This window comes from Neurospora hispaniola (genome assembly GCF_033458365.1).
Source record: "Neurospora hispaniola strain FGSC 10403 chromosome Unknown B0T23scaffold_1, whole genome shotgun sequence".
In the NCBI taxonomy this organism is placed as follows: domain Eukaryota; kingdom Fungi; phylum Ascomycota; class Sordariomycetes; order Sordariales; family Sordariaceae; genus Neurospora; species Neurospora hispaniola.
The window spans coordinates 5,549,569-5,566,962 of NW_026944406.1; the positions used below are offsets into that span (position 1 = coordinate 5,549,569).

The following is a 17,394-nucleotide window of genomic DNA, read 5'->3' on the forward strand; positions in this document are numbered from 1 at the left end:
TGGCAAGTTGGTAGGTCGGGTGGCGCAGCCGTGCCGATTCTTCCTCGATCCCCATTTCCTCAACCCCCCGGCTCTCGTGGAAGCTATGCGTGCGATGCCGGTACCAGCTGTCAGTCCACGTCTCAGCTTCCTCTTTTTTTTTCTTCTTCTTCTTCTTCTTCTTCTTTTGACGACTATGCAGTTTCCGCAGTCCAAGTTTTGAATTAACTTGCTGGTGGATGGGATGTTCCCTTGGCTCCCATTTTCTTCCTCCTTTTATTCGACTTTTTGTACCTCGAACGATCCAAAATGTGAGAGATAGTTCGAATATCAATATCGTGTTGTTCGCTGTCTACCTAGGTTCTCACAGATTATTACTCCATCGTCACCGTCCTTTCTCTTTATCGCACCTTACATTTTCCTCCAGCATTACCCATACTCTAACATAGCCTCTCATTTCCCATAAACCTCTCCTTCCCTCTCCTCACAAACCTCACCGGCACATGCCTCCCCCCGGTCAATTTGAGCGTCACCACCGATCGCGCCTGCTGAACCGTCTCCTTCGCCTTCTCCTGCGCCTTTGCATACACGTGCCTCCTCTGCTCCGGTACCATCATCTGCACCTCTTCATCACTCGCATCCACCGCCAGCTCAACCGAGTACTTTTGAAACAGCACCGCAATGGCAGCGACCATCTCCACCATGGCAATCCTCCTTCCCAGACAGGAACGCGCGCCATCAGAGAAGGGAATGAACGACCCCCTCACGGGCCGAAAAAGCGTGGGCGAGGTGTCGGTGCCTTGGTATCCGCCGTAATTCTCTTCTTGCTGTTTCGCCTCCCCTTTTTCGTCGTCGGTTGATGGTTGCCCCTGAGACATGGAAGGCAAGTACCACCTATCGGGATGCCACTCGTCCAGATCATCCGCGTCTCCTTCCTTGGTTGTCTTGTCATGAAGAGCAGGCCAATAGCGCCTACTCCTTTGTACAGCCGATATAACAGGCATGATAGGCATCATAGCGGGCATCTGATGCCTTTGTCCTCCGTCTTGTACCCATTGGTCGGTATCCGCTACTCGCTTGGGCGTCACCACCACGGGCGGAATCAGGCGCAGGGTCTCGTTGATCACAGCCCCGATGTAGCTGGCAAGCAAGGCGTTGATGCTCTTCTCGTAGTCCCATGTCTCCGGGTCGGAGTCGCGCCCAAAGATAGCGTCGATATCTCGCTGCACCCGCCGCTGCACTTCGGGGTGCACAGCCAGCTCGACGATGGTAAAGTGGATGACATTGGCGGTTGTTTCGTGTCCAGCAAGGGTCATGATGAAAGCGTTACCCATGATCTCGCTGTCTTCCAGCTTCATCGTCGCGCCGTCGTTCTTCTCCGAGGAAGACGGGTCATACTTACTCCTGACCAGCTGACCCATGATATTCATCCCCTCCCTCTCCTGCACTCCCGCCCGAATATCCTGCACCTTCTCCGTCAGGAAGGCGTTCATGTACTTGGAATAGTTCACCTTTGCTTCCCACGCCTCATGCAACTTTGCTCCCCACGATCCCCACCGTTCGGGAATCCGCTTGAGGACCGCCGAAGGAATCAGCAACAAGATCACGATCCTCTCCAAAACCGTCGCCAACGAATCCGCAAACGTCATCGAATACCCGCTGGGCGGCTGCAAACTCCCGTACTTGGCCAGCTTCGGATCCATGTCCACAGGCATGGACTCGTGCGGCCAAAGCAGCTTCAACCCAAAGCCGACGTACCCGATAATGTTTAGCGCCCAGCGCATGGTATCGTGCTCCAGAGTCGTAATAATGCCCGTCATTTCCTCCACATCATTTTCTCCGCCCCGCCGCCCCTCTTCTTGCGAACCAGAAAAAGAAGACGAAAACCACCCGCCTACCATCCCCCTTGTCTGCCTCACCGCCTCCCGAAACGTATGTCCCGCATTCCGCTCATTGAAGCTCGCGCTCGTCACCTTCCTATGCATCCTCCACACCTGTCCCTCCGTCGTCACCACATTACTCCCAAAGATCTCCAAAATCCCATACTGCCTTGTATCCTTGGGGAACGCCTCCCGTCTGCTCATCACCTGGGATATGACGGCCGCATCCGAGGTGTAGCACGCCAGCCCGTTCCAGCTGGCCACGACAAACGTGTCGCTTCCCAGACGAGTGAAATGCGAGCGCGGAGAAGGGTGGTATTCCCAGTCGGGCGTCATGACGAAGACATAAGAGGCGTAGAGCCGCTCAGGGAGCAGACGAGTAAGGATGGGGAGGAGGAAGTGCCGGGTTGTGAGCCAGAGGGGGGAGAGGGGGTAGATTGCTGCATCATAATTAGTCAAATTACCATGGTCCTTGGAGTATATAGTTTTTTTTCGAGATCATGAGTATGTATGGAAGGAAAAGAACTTACGCGTAACAAGAACGGGATACCCTGTTTTCCGAGCTTTGGCAATATTGCTCCTAAAGCCAGCATAGATCTTGTAGGTCGCCCAAGCCAAAAAGACCCCCAAGAGGGTGACGAGGGGGGTGAGTTTCATGGCTCAGTTCAGTTGCTTTACCACCAGGAAACAAGACACACAATGAGAGGGAGAAAATGTAGCGTTGGTTTTGAGAGAGAGAGAGAGAGAGAAAGAGGGACTGTTGAGAGCCAGTATCAAACAGGTTCGAGGAGGAGGAGGAGGGGGGAAAAAGAAGTGGTTTTATTGAGAAAAATAATAATAATGAATATCCTTCATCATTGAATTGAGAATTTTTTCAGAGAAGGCGCCTATCAATGTCATAACAAGCCTAGTTCTAGTAGTAGCTGGGTACTGTAGGCCCAAGCGGGGAGGGAGTCGAGGATCCCCGTTCGGGTCCCGGAACACTAGCGCATGAAAATGGATAAGGAAGGGCAGCTCCTCGATGTGATCGGCACTTTTGGAAAGGCTACTATATACTATGCGTGGTTTTGTTTCCTTTTGTTTGGGTTCTACTAGTGTTCAATTCTTAGATTCAGCTTGCTTTGGTCTACGCTACAGATCAGGCTAACGGGCATATGTCCAAGTTTGGGGGGGGGGGGTCCACCCCGAGGCTACATGTATGGGACAGATATGTATGTATTTTTTCCATTTCTATAATGCCCATGTCTACTCTAGGTTCGTCATCCCTTCTGACCTCTTAGGGACAAGGTTAAAACATCAACAAATAATATGGAAGAAGCAAAGTGAAAAGTGTTGATAAGGGGAATGAATATAACACGGTAGTAGTAGCGGCAAGTGGTCGGTCGGTCGGTCTATCTCTATCAACCCCGTTCGGCAGATAACAACAACCTGCGGCTCTTTTTGGTCGTGGGTCTTGTACATCCTACACTGTGAGTCTGAACTATTTATGTAAGTAGTATGAGGAGGACCCTGTCCGTCGCAAAGTTCAGTGAACTAGGTAGTGTAGCGTCTTCGGCAATCGAAACCAATGGTGTCTTGAATCTTGAAGACGGAGAACATGGGAAAGAAACAAAAACTTGGCTGAGTGCTTGAAACGCGGATCACTGTCGGAAACTCGGAACCCCTCTCGCCCCCTGCCAAGCAATCAACACGGCATGTGAAATCCCTCTTTTTTCTTCGAAAGAGGCTTGCAGCTCTCCCGAACGGAAGGAAACGAACCGCGCCACTTCCGACTTTTTGCAACGCCTGCCCAGGTCGGGACCGTTGCTAGTCAATCTCGCAAGAGGTTGGTTGGAATTGTAACTTACGCTCAGTCGTTGCTTGCGGGTATGTTACATTACTAGTTAGTAGTGTAACAGGGTCCAAATTTACACCGTGAACGCCAGACAGTGTCACGTTCAGCTGTCAGACTGTAAAATGCCCCATAGCCCTTCAGGCCAATCAGAAGCTTCGAGATAACGACACCTCAACTTCTAGCACTCGACAACACCAAGAACACTCGACAGTTTCACACTACGGACGAGCCAAAAGACACGCTTCAACTACCGATACCTACTAGGGACCATTCATGGTACTGAAACAAGCAAAAACTTTTGTCTCATCCGGAGCGCCCGCCCAAAACTAAAGTCGACATGCTTCGTTGTTTCGTTTCATTTTCACCTCAACCCCCCCCCCCCCCCCCCCCGGCCAACCGCGCATCATCAAGATGTGTAGAAGCTGAGATGGCTCTGATGGGTTTGGATCTCTCTCGTGAAGGAGTACGGCTTGGCGGGGGAGGGTCCGATGAGCTCAGACGACGTCTGGTCTACGACATCAGTTGACACATGTCCGTGTCATGCTTGCTGCACAGACTCAAGACATTACATACGCGTGTGGGCACTGGGGCGCCGTGCGCGCACCTGGCATGTCTGGCCAGCGTTAATGCTGAGCAGCTTAGCCAAGAGAGTCGGATGGCAAACTTGTTCCTATGTGTACTGGCTGTTGGTACATTGGATGGCAGCTGTACGGAGGCCTGAATTATGGTGAAAAGCTGCATTGGAGGTTTGGTTTGGCCTCGAAGTGTTGCCCCCCGACTTTGGTACGAGTTGGCATTAGATGTCGTTTAGTTCTTTAATTGGCTGTTTCTCCATGGGCGAGTGTCCTCGCACCTCGGCTGACTCCTCATCAAGCTGGCTCACGCTCCCAAGCCCGGCGTTGGCCGTTGGGTGAAGTTAAAGCTTCCATCCGGACTGAACACAGTGCTGTCCTTTCTTCCCAGCAAGATCAGCGTATGTATTCTGCAGTTGAGTCCACAGTCGGCGCCCTTCCTCTTCTTTGGGTTCTCATCCGGTCTGGTCTCAACAGCGGCATTGGGAGTCATGCAACTCCCGTTACTGTCTTGGTCGTCTGGTCTGATGATTATGGCGGGAAGCAAAAGCATCGTTGTCAGGTCGGTGGAATATGGCGCAGAAGGTGGCGGGTCGTGTCAAGGTAGGTACATATGCTCAGAAGAGAAAGTTGCATGTCTGGCTACCTGGTCATAATACCTGTCGTCAGTGTCTGCTGAAAACTTGAAGCAAGCAAGCAACACGGCTAGTTATCTGGCCTGGCTTGAGGGAGCCTGTCATCTGTGCAGTGAATATTCCTTAGGTACTTACCTGACAGCTGCCTGGGCAACGAGTGTCTTCGGGCCTGCCCACCCGGTTCCACCCACCTTCGAGGTCGCGACGGGAAGGTTACGACATAGTGATCAAATCCCTATGAAGCGGATAGCCCTCGCTTGGAGGGGTAGGTAAGTTGAGCACAAAGCGATTGTTTTCCCAACTGTGTGTGTGCCGTGTTGAAAGAAAAGAGGGACACCCAGCCATCGGAGAGCTCTCCGTCTGGTCCGATGTCTGATTTCATGTGGAGTAACTCCCAAGGTCAAGTCAGGATAGGATACATCCGGTCTGATGTCTCTTTCTCCCGAACGCCATGTACATCCCATTCTTTATTTCGTCTCGGTTGCTGCAGCTGGAGAGTACGTCCGAACGTGCCGTAGAAGCATGGTGCAACATCCTTGGACCTGCCTAGGTTGTGGGCATGTGGGCTTGCGGCGACCGGCGAGGGGGGTCTGTCTGCAAGGGTAGTAAATTACAGGGTGCTTGAGTCGCGATTAAGCGCTCGTGTCCAAAAGGGGAAAGTGACGAGGATACACTTGCTTAGGTATGAACAGCCAGGTCTGCTCGTAACTTTCAGACAGGGAAAAAGGAAGACGCAATGCTTGACTGGTGATCGACTCTTTTACATGTAGACACTGGTCGATTGATTTTTATCGAACGGGCTGGAGGGAGAGGCAGCTTACGCATATTACAGTGAGTAGAAGTTGTATTATTGGGCCAGCTAGGCGAGCCAAGCAACAATAGAAACAAGTCTGTTGACGGTTGAACGGAGGGAGAAGTAGATTGTTCGCAGTCTGGAAAAAAACAGAGAACAAGAAGCATGATTATTAACGGCCTGCAAAGGTACCTCCTAGGTGTAGTGCAATGGTTCAGGTTGGAGGAAAGCGAGACCGTTGACCGCGGGGCCAATGGGTAGCACCTGCCGCTGCTGTGGGAACACCAGGAAGGCGCTACCACTGCTTCAGTATCACCAAAGACAAAGTGTCTGCCTTCAATTATCGAAGCTTCTGGTTCACAATTGCCGACTGTAGTGATGAGATGCAGAGGTACATGGGCATTATCGCGGTTTCCCGAGTCGTGATATTGGAAATCGTGATCATTTTCGGAGGAGCGGTGATGGAAACAGTCACATGGAGGAGTGCAATTGCTTCGATTTTGACTAGGTCCTATCATTTCCTTCCCATTCTAGTTAAAATATTCCTATTTGCTTTCGCTCTTGAGCATCATCCCTTGGAAGTATGAATCCTTCCTCTATTAATGGTAAGAGAGAAACTATCATCACGGCAGCTATACAAAGTCGCGCACGAAGACCAAATTGAATGCCAACATCATCTTCGTGATGTACTGTACGCCATAATTCACGGAAAATCAAGCCAAAATACAAAAGTACAAAGAAGAAGAAAGTATATCGTGAAAAAGTCATTACCTATCTTGTGAAGAATGCAACGGATGCAACGGAAAAGTAAAAAAAAGCAAAATTCGCTTCCTCATAACCGGCATCAACTGATGATGTCTCTAGCTCCTTGTTTTCCCTTTTGCCTTTTTCCTTTGACCCTTTGGTATGCCTGTATCCCTTCCTCCTCCATGCGAGTGAGCCTTTATTTTATTCCCCCCCAAAAGATGAAAAATCGGTCCTGTCCACACCCAAGCTGAAGGCTGTGAATGTGGAATACTTTTTTTTTTGGGATTGTTTTCTGTTTTCTTGTTCCTTCTTCCTCCTCCTCCCCTTTCACTGCGCTTCGTGTGCTTGCGCTCATTTTTCATCGTTCCAATCGATTAAGCAATTTTACCAGACTCTTTCGTTATCTGCGCTTCATTGTTGTGTGAACGTTGCGAATATTTCTCTTTCTTCTTAACCTGAATGAACATGGGTATCCAGGATTTTTCCATTTCTTTCCGTTGATGACCATTGAACCATCCATCCCTTCTGTGAAAACTGCCACCAAACCGCTTCGTCTCTGTCAAAGACTTTTTTCTGTGGAAAGAAAACCACTGCAGCAATTTCCAGATATTGTTCGTAGCCGGGTAATGTGAATGCCGTTTACAGCATTCGCGAAAAGCTGTGGTAAAATAGATAAAGAGCAATACCGGAAAAAAAATGGAACATGATACCAGCTGAAAGAAATGCCGGTTGCTGAGAAATGCTTATTGTGATAAAAAGGCCTGAGCATAAAGGAAAAACTATGCATTGAAAACATTAAAACGCCTTTCTATGCTCTTGCACATGCTCTTTTTCACTCTGAAAATGCTGTTGCTGTTACTGTTGTTGTTGTTGCTGTGGTGGTCGCTGGATGGGTTTGAGACGCTTACGCCTTAGTAACGATTGGGATAACTGCCCGACGAGTAGTCCGCATATCCAGATCCCTGCATGGACTCAGACGTACCACTTCCACCTTCGTACTTGGGACGTGTATTGTCCTGGAAATTGGTGAGAATGGAAGCGGCATGCGAAGCGGTGATGGAAGGACCGCCGGCGTACTGGTTGTTTGCTTCCGAGAAAGTGCGACGGGGCTCGTACGAAGAAGGCTGGGTAGGGCGGTAAGCAGCAATGGTCTCTCTCCTCTGCGAAATTGGCTGGTAGAAGGAGTTGTCATTTTGGAGCATGGGGTTCAAGCTAGATCCAGAGGTGGACATGCTGCTGCTGCCACCGGTACCCAAGCCGCCGGGAGCGCTGTAGCTGGCGGTAAGACCAGTATAGCTTGGGTTGACATAACCGCGACTGGAACCGATAGGGGCAAGAGTGGTACCGCTGTAGGTGGCGGATGTGTTGTTTTGGAGCCCGCTGTTGACCGAATTGCCAGACTGGTAGTAGCTGGAGGGGCCCTGACGGTAGCTGGGAGCCCAGTCAGTTCTGTTAAAGTTGGGAGAGGAGACACTGGTCTGGCGCTCAGCATACGATCTGTCGTTATAGTCGTTGTAGCCGCTACCGGACGAGTAAGAATATGAGGGACCCTGGGAGTAATGAGCCGGCCAGTTGGATCTGCTGGGGCTGGGAGAAGGGAGGTTGTTGTGAGCTCCGGCGTACTGCCTGTCGTCGTAGCCGTAAGCAGCACGCTGCTGATGCGGGTAGTGATAGCTCGAGTCATCCGAGTCGGTGCCCGGGGTGGCCTGCTTGCGGCGCTTCTCAGGGGTGGTCACGTTTCCCGTGTTGGCCTTCTTCTTGTTGGCCTTCTCCTTGCGCTCCTTCTCGAGGGTCTCATCAGTACCATCATACTCGGGAAGAATCTCGACGTCGGGGAGGCCATGTGAGGGGTGGCCGGAGTTGAGGGCCTCCTCAAGGGGGGCTTTGAAATGCTCCTCAATGATGTCGATGATTTGGACCGAAGAGTACACACGATCGCAGAGTCTGAGCAGGGCAGGCGCGACCCTAGAGGTGGGGAGGAAATCGAGTTCATCGAGTTCGTCTTCATAGTCGTCGCGCGACCGCTTCTTGTCTCTCTGAAGACGTGCCTTCTCACGCGCCTTGCTGGCCTCTTCCTGACGCTGTTGCTCGCGCTTACGGGGGACAAGCTTCCATCCGTTCAGAGTTCCTCCCTTCAGGTTCGGATTCTCCCAATGGCTGATATCGGACCAAATCTGGGCACGGACGATTGTGCCGATGATGAGATTGCACTGGTCAAGAGAGTATTCGGCCAAGTTACGGTAACGAGCGCGCTGGTAGTGCTTGCGACACAGGTTACACCAGACACGATCAGGCATTTGTCTCGTTGCCTTTTTGTTGCGCCCAAAGAACTGAGAAACGGCCTTGCGGGGTGGTGCGTTGGTGTTGCATTTGCTTGTGTGGTAGCAACGGGTGCCACCACGGCGAAGGTCCGCCTCCAGGGCGATACGATCTGTGCGGTCTTCCTCGGTTCGGGGGTCCAAGTACCTGGCCGCTCTGGTCACCCAATCAAGATTTAAATCCTGCTCGTCTTCATCGATGCTGGTATTGTCGACCATGGGAGAAGACTGCTCAGCCGTGGGCGTATTGCTGGATGAGGTCTCCATGCGAACGTTGCGTCGTCCACCGCGATTATGAGGGGGGTGGGCAGTTGTTGCTGAGACCACACCGAGCCCTCCTGGGGTGACTGTGGCTTAATGCGAGACGGAGCCATGCCGAGGGAGCTTAGGTCAAGCCCAAGCGAATATCCAGATGAACGGCTACATGAAGTACGCAAGATGGTTAGCAACCATCTCGGCCATGGTTAGAATGTGTGGTGTGGAAGGGATATACCCGAACGTCTGTTAAGATCAGACCGAGATCAGAAAGATGCAGGGCGCAGATACTGGTCTGCAAGCACGAAGCCAATGTGCAGCGGGGTGGTGCTTGATGTAGAAGCGACTAACTGTCGCGGGATGGGAAGAGCCCCAAATTGCGCCGATGTTGTTGTTGTTGTTGTTGAGATCGCCAAAGTAGGTCGAGTTGAGTTGGGTTGAAGGAGGAGGGATGAGGAAAACTCGATGGGGGGAAAAGGCAATTTATGGGGCAGAGTGCGCACTCGCACCTTTGGTCTGGCAGGTTCACAGCTCTGAGCTCGAGGTCAGAGGACTCACGGTTTTCCTATTGTAGAGGGCGACTTGGGATGGAAGTGAATGGTATCAATACGTGACCCCTTATTGAGCAAACAGCTGTGGGAGTCCAGGTTTCCACTCTGAGCAATTCACGGCCCAACTGCCCGGCTGCCTGGTCAACCGACAATAGCATACCCAGGCCAAGAATGATGGATTCTTGCCGGCCGGCTTCATTGTGGGAACAACGGCGTATTTGAAGTGTATTGTGGTAATAACCGACCGGTGAAGGGGGAACGTGCTCGAGGTCGCTTATGAAAAACAACATCGACAGAACAAACCATCGTTTGCCAGTCACTCACTCGAGGTTTGGCATTGGCTCGCTCGAATCATCTGGACTTCCGTCCCATATCCTCTTCCGCCCACGTCGACAGAGGCATGCAAGCAGCTTTCGCATCATGCTGCAGCTCATGGGCCACGGTCGCAGAGGGGAGAAGCCAACATGTGTCGAGACGCAAACAGGAGCAAAACCACTGAGACAAAGCAATCAGCAAGACGAGATGAACCTTCACCACGTACGTTCGATTGTTAACCTCGAAGGGTTGAGGGGCCATGGTGTAATGTGTCCCCTCGTACGTCATCCCCGGGTGGTCAACTTGCGCGCCGGTAGTAAACTGGGCTCTCTCAAAGTGGCGGGGCACATTGAATCCAGCAGGAGGCCGGAAAGTGAAGTCCGAAGTGGAAGGACTAGTCTGGAGTCAGCAGCTGATTTCTGGCAAAGTCAAGATGGCAAGCAACTTGCTGGTAAGCGTGTTGGGCGCCCGATGCGCCCGTTGTGCGAATTTCGGGATTCCCATGGTAGTCGGATTGCCCCGACTGGGGCGTAGTCGTTGAATTCACGACGTTGCGGATGCTCATGTTGAAGTTCTGCCGGTTGTCCATCTTGTATCACTCTAATACTTGGACCATGGAGGTAGGTAGATGGACGCCGTCGACGCTGCCGTTGCGAGTCGTTATCGGGATCAATAGTTGACTGAGAATGATGCAGTAGCATGTATGCGTACGGGCTAGCGATACCAGATTATGGTCTTGATATCTGTATCAACAAGTTTGATAAAGGGCTTTGAAAAGAGATGGTCTTTTTCGGGAAGAGGGGCCCAGTTTCCCTTGCCTTGGAGGCAAAATGAAGGTTGGGATGGAGATAAGGATGAACGAGAATAGAGGAGAGATGAGACGGAGCGCTCATCTAAGGAATTGAGGAAATCAAGATGATGTGCTAGCACTTGTCCAAGAGGGCATGCGTAAGGCCATTATCTTCCCTTTAAACGGACGGGAACTCAAAGCAAGGCGGAGACGCAAAGAGAGAGCAGAAAATGCAGAGAAGACTGGCAGTTGGATCAGAAAAGGCACACTCAATCACCCTCAGGCACGCCAAGGGCCGAAAGTATGCGTACATTCGCTCTACGACGGCCGTAATTGTGTATCTGTTACAATGCCGTCGTAAGGAGGGAGAGTTTAGGGTAGATTACCCAGCATTCGACGATGAGAAAAGGGTATCGCCGTGAACACTGTGTGTAAAATACGCACGTCTCTGCCCAGAATTCGGGGGTCTGAAGATCAATATTATGATGCTTGCATGTACCAGACACCCCCCCCACTCCGGACATGACGCAAGACCCATTCATGTCCGACTACTTTCTCGAGAAGTAGAAGACGCCCGCAGTAAGACGAATGTCCTTTGGTTTCGATGTGCCCAGTTGATGAGCAATGGTACCTAAGCCCTGCTATCCTTGCGACGACGAAGAGCTTTCAAGTTTTGATAACATTTCGGGGACCGTTATACCGGATGCTTCATCCCGTCTGCTGAAGAATGAGCACCACAATCGGAGTTAGAATGCCTGCATGACGAGATGTGCGTGCTGTCCCTTCGCTGTTGATGGAATGGCCCCAACTTAACTGCCCAAGATGCGCACTTGAGTAGGTACCGGAATAAGCTCACGAAACGGCAACCGGGCGCACCGCAAAAGTCCACAAGGTCAATAGTTAAACCGCCAGACCAGTAAGATGAACACTCGAGAACCACTCCACAAGGTCTCGACAAAAAGGAAAAAAAAAAAAAAAAGAGAATGAGAGAAAATCTAGCCGAGGTACCTTCGCCAGTAATACCATTCAATCCGTCATTATCAAACCTACAAGAAGGTGAATCGCCCGGCTCAACCTCGAGTGGTGTCGTCGAGGCGAAACTCGATGTTCGAAACGGGCAGACTTATACCAAGCACCAGACCAATCAGCATTCAGATAGCAGAAAATAAGTGGGCCTACGCTCAGGGTCTTCAACGTCAGTTCTGCGCATTAACAGATACGTACCTGATTATGCACACAGATCTGTTAGGGACTCGTTTCTCGATCACCCAGGCTCGAAACCCGTTGAACAGGCGAAAACTTGCGCCTGAAGTGTTTGTCGCATTCGATAATTTGGATAACTGCTCGAAACCATCGCTTTTGAGTAGTACGGAGCGTATATCTTTGCGTTGTCTTTGTCGTCATGGTCGTGAAAGTCAACCGACTTGGGGGTATGGAATGAAACCTTGACGGACGTCTTACCCATGTTGTGTCACGTCAAACATTTCTTTTTCTTTGATCTCCAGCAACACCAGGAGCATGAAACGTAGAATTGGGGACTACTGGAAAACTGGACTTGATTGAATTTCAAAGGCTTTGTTCCGAAATCCGAACCATATGCCGGCACCCGAACCTCCACTGAATTCGTGCTTCAGATCCAATCCTTACTGCCTCAAATGTTTCCCTCTGAACGAGGTGGCGACCATGCAAATTGTTATATATCAGATCGTAAACAGTTAAAAAAAGAGACTGCGAAAGAATAGACCACAACACAGGATAGGCGGTGTCGGTAATGCCCATGTCCGTTCAGTTGCCCAGCATCCTCGGCCACAAAGTCTGCGACTAGGAATATTTGGACGGCAATGCGCTTCAACGAGTAGCATGTGATGCTCCACTACTCAAGGCCGAGCCGGCTTTCAATGGCTTCTGCGATGGTGTCGACGGATGCCATAGCCCCTGTATTCACACAACATTAGTTATTTGCACACGCCGTGAATCGTCAATGCGCGGAGATGGAATGACGCCCAGCTTCTCGTTGTTCCGTCAATAGAAATGCGTTGTAGCTTACCATCTATAGACCAGCAAGTTAGCACAATGACAAGTCAACATGGTGGATTTCAACCAGCCACGCAAAGATCAAGAGGGAAAAGAATCAGAGCTTTGCTTACCTCCTGTATCACCACATGCAAGAGTCCTGGTGAACCTATGTTAGCAATGCATTCGATAATATATAGCTTTGGAGGGCATCTTTGTGATCCAGCGTACTTTGCAATCGGCTGTGGTGGTTCCAAATGGTCAGCGTCAGATTTTTTTAGTCAACAGAACGAGGTCAACCATACCATGACAACCTGGAACCAACCGTTAGCCACAGCAACACCCGCGGTGTCGCCCTCACTTGGCTCAGGATCCCTGACTCCCCATTCTTCTTGCAGCACTCGAATCTGCTTCGCGGTGATGGGATGCCTCCACATGGCCTAGCAGCATGTGAGTGTTAGTTTTCCGATGGTGACATTCCCCAGTCTGAACTGGGTCGGTATCAAGAACGTAAGATACGCACAGAGTTCATTGCCGGTGCGACCATAATGACCTTCTTCTTGTTGTCGATACTCGAATCTGTGTCCCATGCTCTTATCACGGACGTCAGAAGATTATCGCTCATTCCGTTGACGATTTTGGCAAGCGTGTTGGCGCTGAGGGCTATTTGGAACATTAGGTAGCTAGGTCAGCACAGGAGGAACTCAATACGTTGGAGATTGGAACCGTAGAGGAATGAAGAACTCACGCGCAACAACAAGGATATCTGCCCATCTTCGTAGCTCAATATGGAGGATACTCGCTCCACGCTGCCATGGCTCGGGGCCCCATTCATCGGCATCATCGTAGATAGCCTCCACATGGGGGTAGTCCAACAGAGAGGAGTAGACGGGCTGTTCTTTACTTTGGCCGCCGAGAAAGTGTTTGGCGAAGTGTGTGAGAATAATGCGAATACGAATCTTGTCGCCGTGCCTGGCCAAAGCCTTGACAATTTCAGGGACTATGGGGCGAGGACATGGTCAGTCATTTACTCAAGTTGTGCCATACAGATATGACGACTTGCTCTTGATGGTGGCTACGGAGCCGGAAGCACTGGATACTTTGCTGTTAGCGGTCGTACGGTTTGGGTAGAGCTTCAGAGGTAACGGTGTTACATACGCCAGGAGGATATTTTTGACCTCCGGCTGCGCAAGTTCAGCAGCGAGGGTGGCTGATGAAGCGAGCTCTGCCGCCAAGAACTGGCGATCATGAACGTTATCAATTGCTTGAAGCATCTTGGCAATTGATGAGACCCTTGGTTGTTTGATGTTCTGAATGTGTGTTTACTGGGCTGTCAAGACGGAGTGTTCTGTCCACTTAATATTAGAACAGGTGACCTACAACCACGACAGCGGCGCATGAAGGGCCGAGGTGAAATACTGTGGTGCTGATTTATAATCCTCAATCACTTGCTGACTTGCCCAAGGCAATGGCAAGATACAGTAAACGAGAGCTGCTGCATAGGATTACGACACTCACCAGAAACCACCAAAACCAGATGTTGTGGACGGATTAATGGGGCCAACTCTCAAGCTTGATGAACCGTGAAAACAGGCTGGAACGCGCTAGCCAAAATGTTTGAAAACCGCCCACCGGCTTGAGATTGAGAGATGCTTTTGGCGCTTGGGAGAAAATTTGAAGTGACCAGGCTGAACAAGGCTGGAGAAGGGAGGAAATGAGTTGAGTTGAGGGGTCCTAGGGGTAAGGTAGTGTAGAGGTATCGAAGAAGGGAAGCAAGAGCGGGAGGACAAGAGTGCCTGCCAAAAGGTCCTACGTCATGACCCTAACCCTGGCTTCCTGTCCAACTCGACAGACTGACCTTGGAGCAGAGAGAGCTTCCAGAACCAGACTCAGTTTTGGCAAAGGGTCAACGGATCAGCTAAATTCTGATAGTCACTCAGAGATTTCCTGAACAGCTTCAAAAAAGAGAGCATAATGAAAGTTCTCGCCGTCGATCACGATTGCGGTCTGCTGTTGGTCTGCCGTTTGCTCCCCCCGCCCCACATTTCCAGTAAGTCCAGGGTTGAAAAGTGCTGAAAACAGCCAATGAACAGCGGCATCCATTCACCTTATAGCACAATTAGCCAATCAGACGCGTCTTTGGGGGTGGACTGATCTCCATCGCGTCACAGCTTCTAAACTTCTGTGAAGCTCTCTGTAACTCTTGCGTTGGATCTTCCTTCCAACTTCCATTTCACCAAATCGAGATTCCCAATCTCAGGATCGAGACATTGTCACACACACCAACCATCAATTATCCCAAACACACACAAACCACTCATCCCAATGTCAACGCCTACCCCCGCCGCAAGCGGCACCGCGACCCCGATCGTCGAGCTCAACGCCGAGGAAGCTGCGCTATCCCTCAAGGTCTCCCTCGCCGATCTGTCCGCCCACGCCGCCGCCCAGTACGCGCAAAAGAACTACGATGAGGCCGCTGAGCTGTACGCCCAAGCCGCCGAGATGCAGGCCGAGATGAACGGCGAGATGAACCCCGACAACGCCGAGATCCTCTTCCTCTACGGCCGCGCCCTGTTCAAGGTCGGCCAGAGCAAGAGCGACGTTCTTGGTGGCCGCGCGCCCGAGCCCAAACCCGACAAGAAGGCGGCCAAGTCCAAGAAGCAAAAGAAGGCCGCCACAGAAGAGAAAGAAGAGGGTTCATCATCCTTGATCAAGGACGCGGTAGAGCAGGCGACTAAGGGCGCGCAAGCTTCCATCGCCGAGGCGGCCAAGGAGGTTGCCCACAAGGATGAGCCCAATCCGGAGAAGAAGCCCCTCTTCCACTTTGAGGGCGACGAGAACTTTGACGACTCGGATAAGGAGGAGGAGGACGACGACGACGAAGATGCCGAGGAGGGCGAGGAAGAAGACGAAGACGACGATGATCTCGCCGTGGCGTTCCAGGTCCTCGACCTTGCGCGTGTTCTCTTTGAGAAGAAGCTCGCGACACTAGAAGCCGAGCAAAAGACCCAAGAAGAAGGCAAGGGCAAGGAGAAGGAAAGCGACGAGGCTGCCACCACTACTGAGGCGTCGCCTCTGATCAAGCACATCAAGGAGCGCTTAGGCGATCTGCATGACCTCTTGGCCGAGATCTCGCTCGAGAACGAGAGGTAAGCATTTTGTCTCCCTCCTTGTCACCTCAAAACATACCCAGGTACTAACCAACAATCCCTTTTCCCCCCTCCTCCCACAGATACCCAGCAGCCATAACCGATTCCCGCGCCTCCCTCAAATACAAACAACAGCTGTACACCCAAGACTCTGAAATCATTGCCGAAGCACACTTCAAGCTCTCCCTCGCTCTCGAATTCGCCTCCGTCACCAAGTCTTCCGACGACGACTCCGCCGTCCCCTCAGAAAAAGCCGGCGCGGGTGGTGCAGGCGTGGTAGACCAAGCCCTCCGCGACGAAGCCGCCGCCGAGCTCGAAGCCGCCATCGCCTCCACCAAGCTCAAGCTGCAGAACAAAGAAGTAGAACTGGCCAGCACGCACAACCCCGAGGACAACGACGCGACGCGCCGGCAGATTGCCGACGTGAAGGAGGTGATTTTGGATATGGAGCAGAGGCTGGTGGATCTGAGGAAGCCACCTATTGATATCAATGAGGCGTTGGGAATCGCGGCGCCTGTCTCTGGAACTAAGGGCGAGAGTTCGTTGAAGGTTGCTGAGGAGGTCAAGGAGAAGGCGAATGATTTGACGGGGTTAGTGAAGAAGAAGAGAAAGGCTGAGAGCGAGGCTGTGCCGGTCGAGGAGGGTGCTCCAGAGACCAAGAAGGTGAAGGAGGAGTGAGTGAGTGAGTGAGTGAGCAAGTTTTATCAGAGGGTGTTGTTCTAGGTACGAGTAATTGTATGGCCATGGAATTGCATGGACTTTGGGAAAATTGGGCAAATGGAGTTCATGTAGGAGTTCAGTCAGTCAGTCAGGATCAGGCTTGTAATGTTCTATTTTTTTTTTTTTATATCTTTTTCCCTTTTCAACGCGCGCTTCTTAAGCATCAGATAATCGTACTAATCCTCATCTCGCTCTCCCCCTGCCGGTGAATAACAGGCGAATAGCTATGGCACTCGAACGCTCTGCCTATTGTTCTGGGGTCGACAATGTCGAAATCGAACACCTTTCACCAAATTAAACCAAGTGTCAGAAGAGACCAGTTCTTGTGGCGCGCTTTCTAGATGCAAGATATCACCGACAACTATTATCCATCCGGACAAGTGTAACGCAGTACACGAAGTACATCCGCCACAGGGTACATCATATCGTTAGACAATAAACCTGGGAATTGAACAGCAAAACATCCTCAATATGGCACATGGCAATGAATGTCCAGCTTGAAAAAGAAAGAAAGAAAGAAGCGGAAAGGGAGGATGAGAATGAACTTTTCGAAAGAATTTACTTTTGCCGTACCTAGGTATGCATTCTGTTTGATACTATCTTCTCTAGCTACCCAGCTAAGGAAACAGACACAAATCCCTTATCTAATGTACCTAGTTTGTGCCGACTAATGAGTGTGTTGTAGGTAGGTAGAGGTAGATAGGTGGATATTTCTAGCATGGATGAAGGTATAGTGTATTCCAGAAGTTGATTTAAAGATACCTTTTAAACACAAACGTGGCCTAGCCAGAGGGCTGAATATAAATTAACCCACCTTCAAGACTGAGGATACTCGTGTGGGCT

At 51.0% G+C, this 17,394-nt stretch overlaps 4 protein-coding genes across 4 annotated transcripts; 1 reads left to right on the forward strand and 3 right to left on the reverse strand.

The window, feature by feature from the left end:
* Positions 1 to 419: 419 nt before the first annotated feature.
* On the reverse strand, positions 420 to 2,516 carry B0T23DRAFT_450803 (cytochrome P450; the record flags this gene model as incomplete). The annotated part of the gene is made up of 2 exons (XM_062841102.1): positions 420 to 2,299; positions 2,390 to 2,516. The coding sequence occupies 2 exons, from the start codon at positions 2,514 to 2,516 to the stop codon at positions 420 to 422; spliced, it is 2,007 nt and encodes a 668-aa protein (XP_062697784.1).
* A 4,835-nt stretch (positions 2,517 to 7,351) lies between these two features.
* Positions 7,352 to 10,468, reverse strand: B0T23DRAFT_409990 (uncharacterized protein; the record flags this gene model as incomplete). The annotated part of the gene is made up of 5 exons (XM_062839389.1): positions 7,352 to 9,019; positions 9,088 to 9,178; positions 9,572 to 9,646; positions 10,106 to 10,273; positions 10,329 to 10,468. 5 exons carry the CDS (start codon positions 10,466 to 10,468, stop codon positions 7,352 to 7,354), a joined length of 2,142 nt encoding a protein of 713 aa, XP_062697785.1.
* A 1,688-nt stretch (positions 10,469 to 12,156) lies between these two features.
* On the reverse strand, positions 12,157 to 14,298 carry B0T23DRAFT_36346 (flavoprotein). Its single transcript, XM_062836324.1, has 10 exons — positions 14,063 to 14,298; positions 13,841 to 13,992; positions 13,746 to 13,774; positions 13,431 to 13,682; positions 13,206 to 13,345; positions 12,988 to 13,122; positions 12,914 to 12,924; positions 12,817 to 12,842; positions 12,717 to 12,719; positions 12,157 to 12,604 (listed from the first exon to the last, which is right to left on the reverse strand). The coding sequence occupies exons 2-10, from the start codon at positions 13,954 to 13,956 to the stop codon at positions 12,543 to 12,545; spliced, it is 774 nt and encodes a 257-aa protein (XP_062697786.1). The 5' UTR covers positions 13,957 to 13,992; positions 14,063 to 14,298; the 3' UTR covers positions 12,157 to 12,542.
* Positions 14,299 to 14,896: 598 nt separating this feature from the next.
* On the forward strand, positions 14,897 to 16,867 carry B0T23DRAFT_371634 (uncharacterized protein). The gene is made up of 2 exons (XM_062836661.1): positions 14,897 to 15,831; positions 15,915 to 16,867. Exons 1-2 carry the CDS (start codon positions 15,008 to 15,010, stop codon positions 16,507 to 16,509), a joined length of 1,419 nt encoding a protein of 472 aa, XP_062697787.1. The 5' UTR covers positions 14,897 to 15,007; the 3' UTR covers positions 16,510 to 16,867.
* The last annotated feature ends 527 nt before the right edge of the window (positions 16,868 to 17,394 follow it).

Excerpts from the sequence above, each read along its gene's own strand:
- B0T23DRAFT_371634 (XM_062836661.1), top strand. The coding sequence starts at position 15,008 with ATGTCAACGCCTACCCCCGCCGCAAGCGGCACCGCGACCCCGATCGTC. Across the intron at positions 15,832-15,914 it reads ATCTCGCTCGAGAACGAGAG|ATACCCAGCAGCCATAACCG; the intron begins GTAAGCATTTTG and ends CTCCTCCCACAG.
- B0T23DRAFT_36346 (XM_062836324.1), bottom strand. The coding sequence starts at position 13,956 with ATGCTTCAAGCAATTGATAACGTTCATGATCGCCAGTTCTTGGCGGCA. Across the intron at positions 13,775-13,840 it reads GTCAAAAATATCCTCCTGGC|TGCTTCCGGCTCCGTAGCCA; the intron begins GTATGTAACACC and ends CAAAGTATCCAG. Across the intron at positions 13,346-13,430 it reads AGATATCCTTGTTGTTGCGC|CCCTCAGCGCCAACACGCTT; the intron begins GTGAGTTCTTCA and ends TGTTCCAAATAG.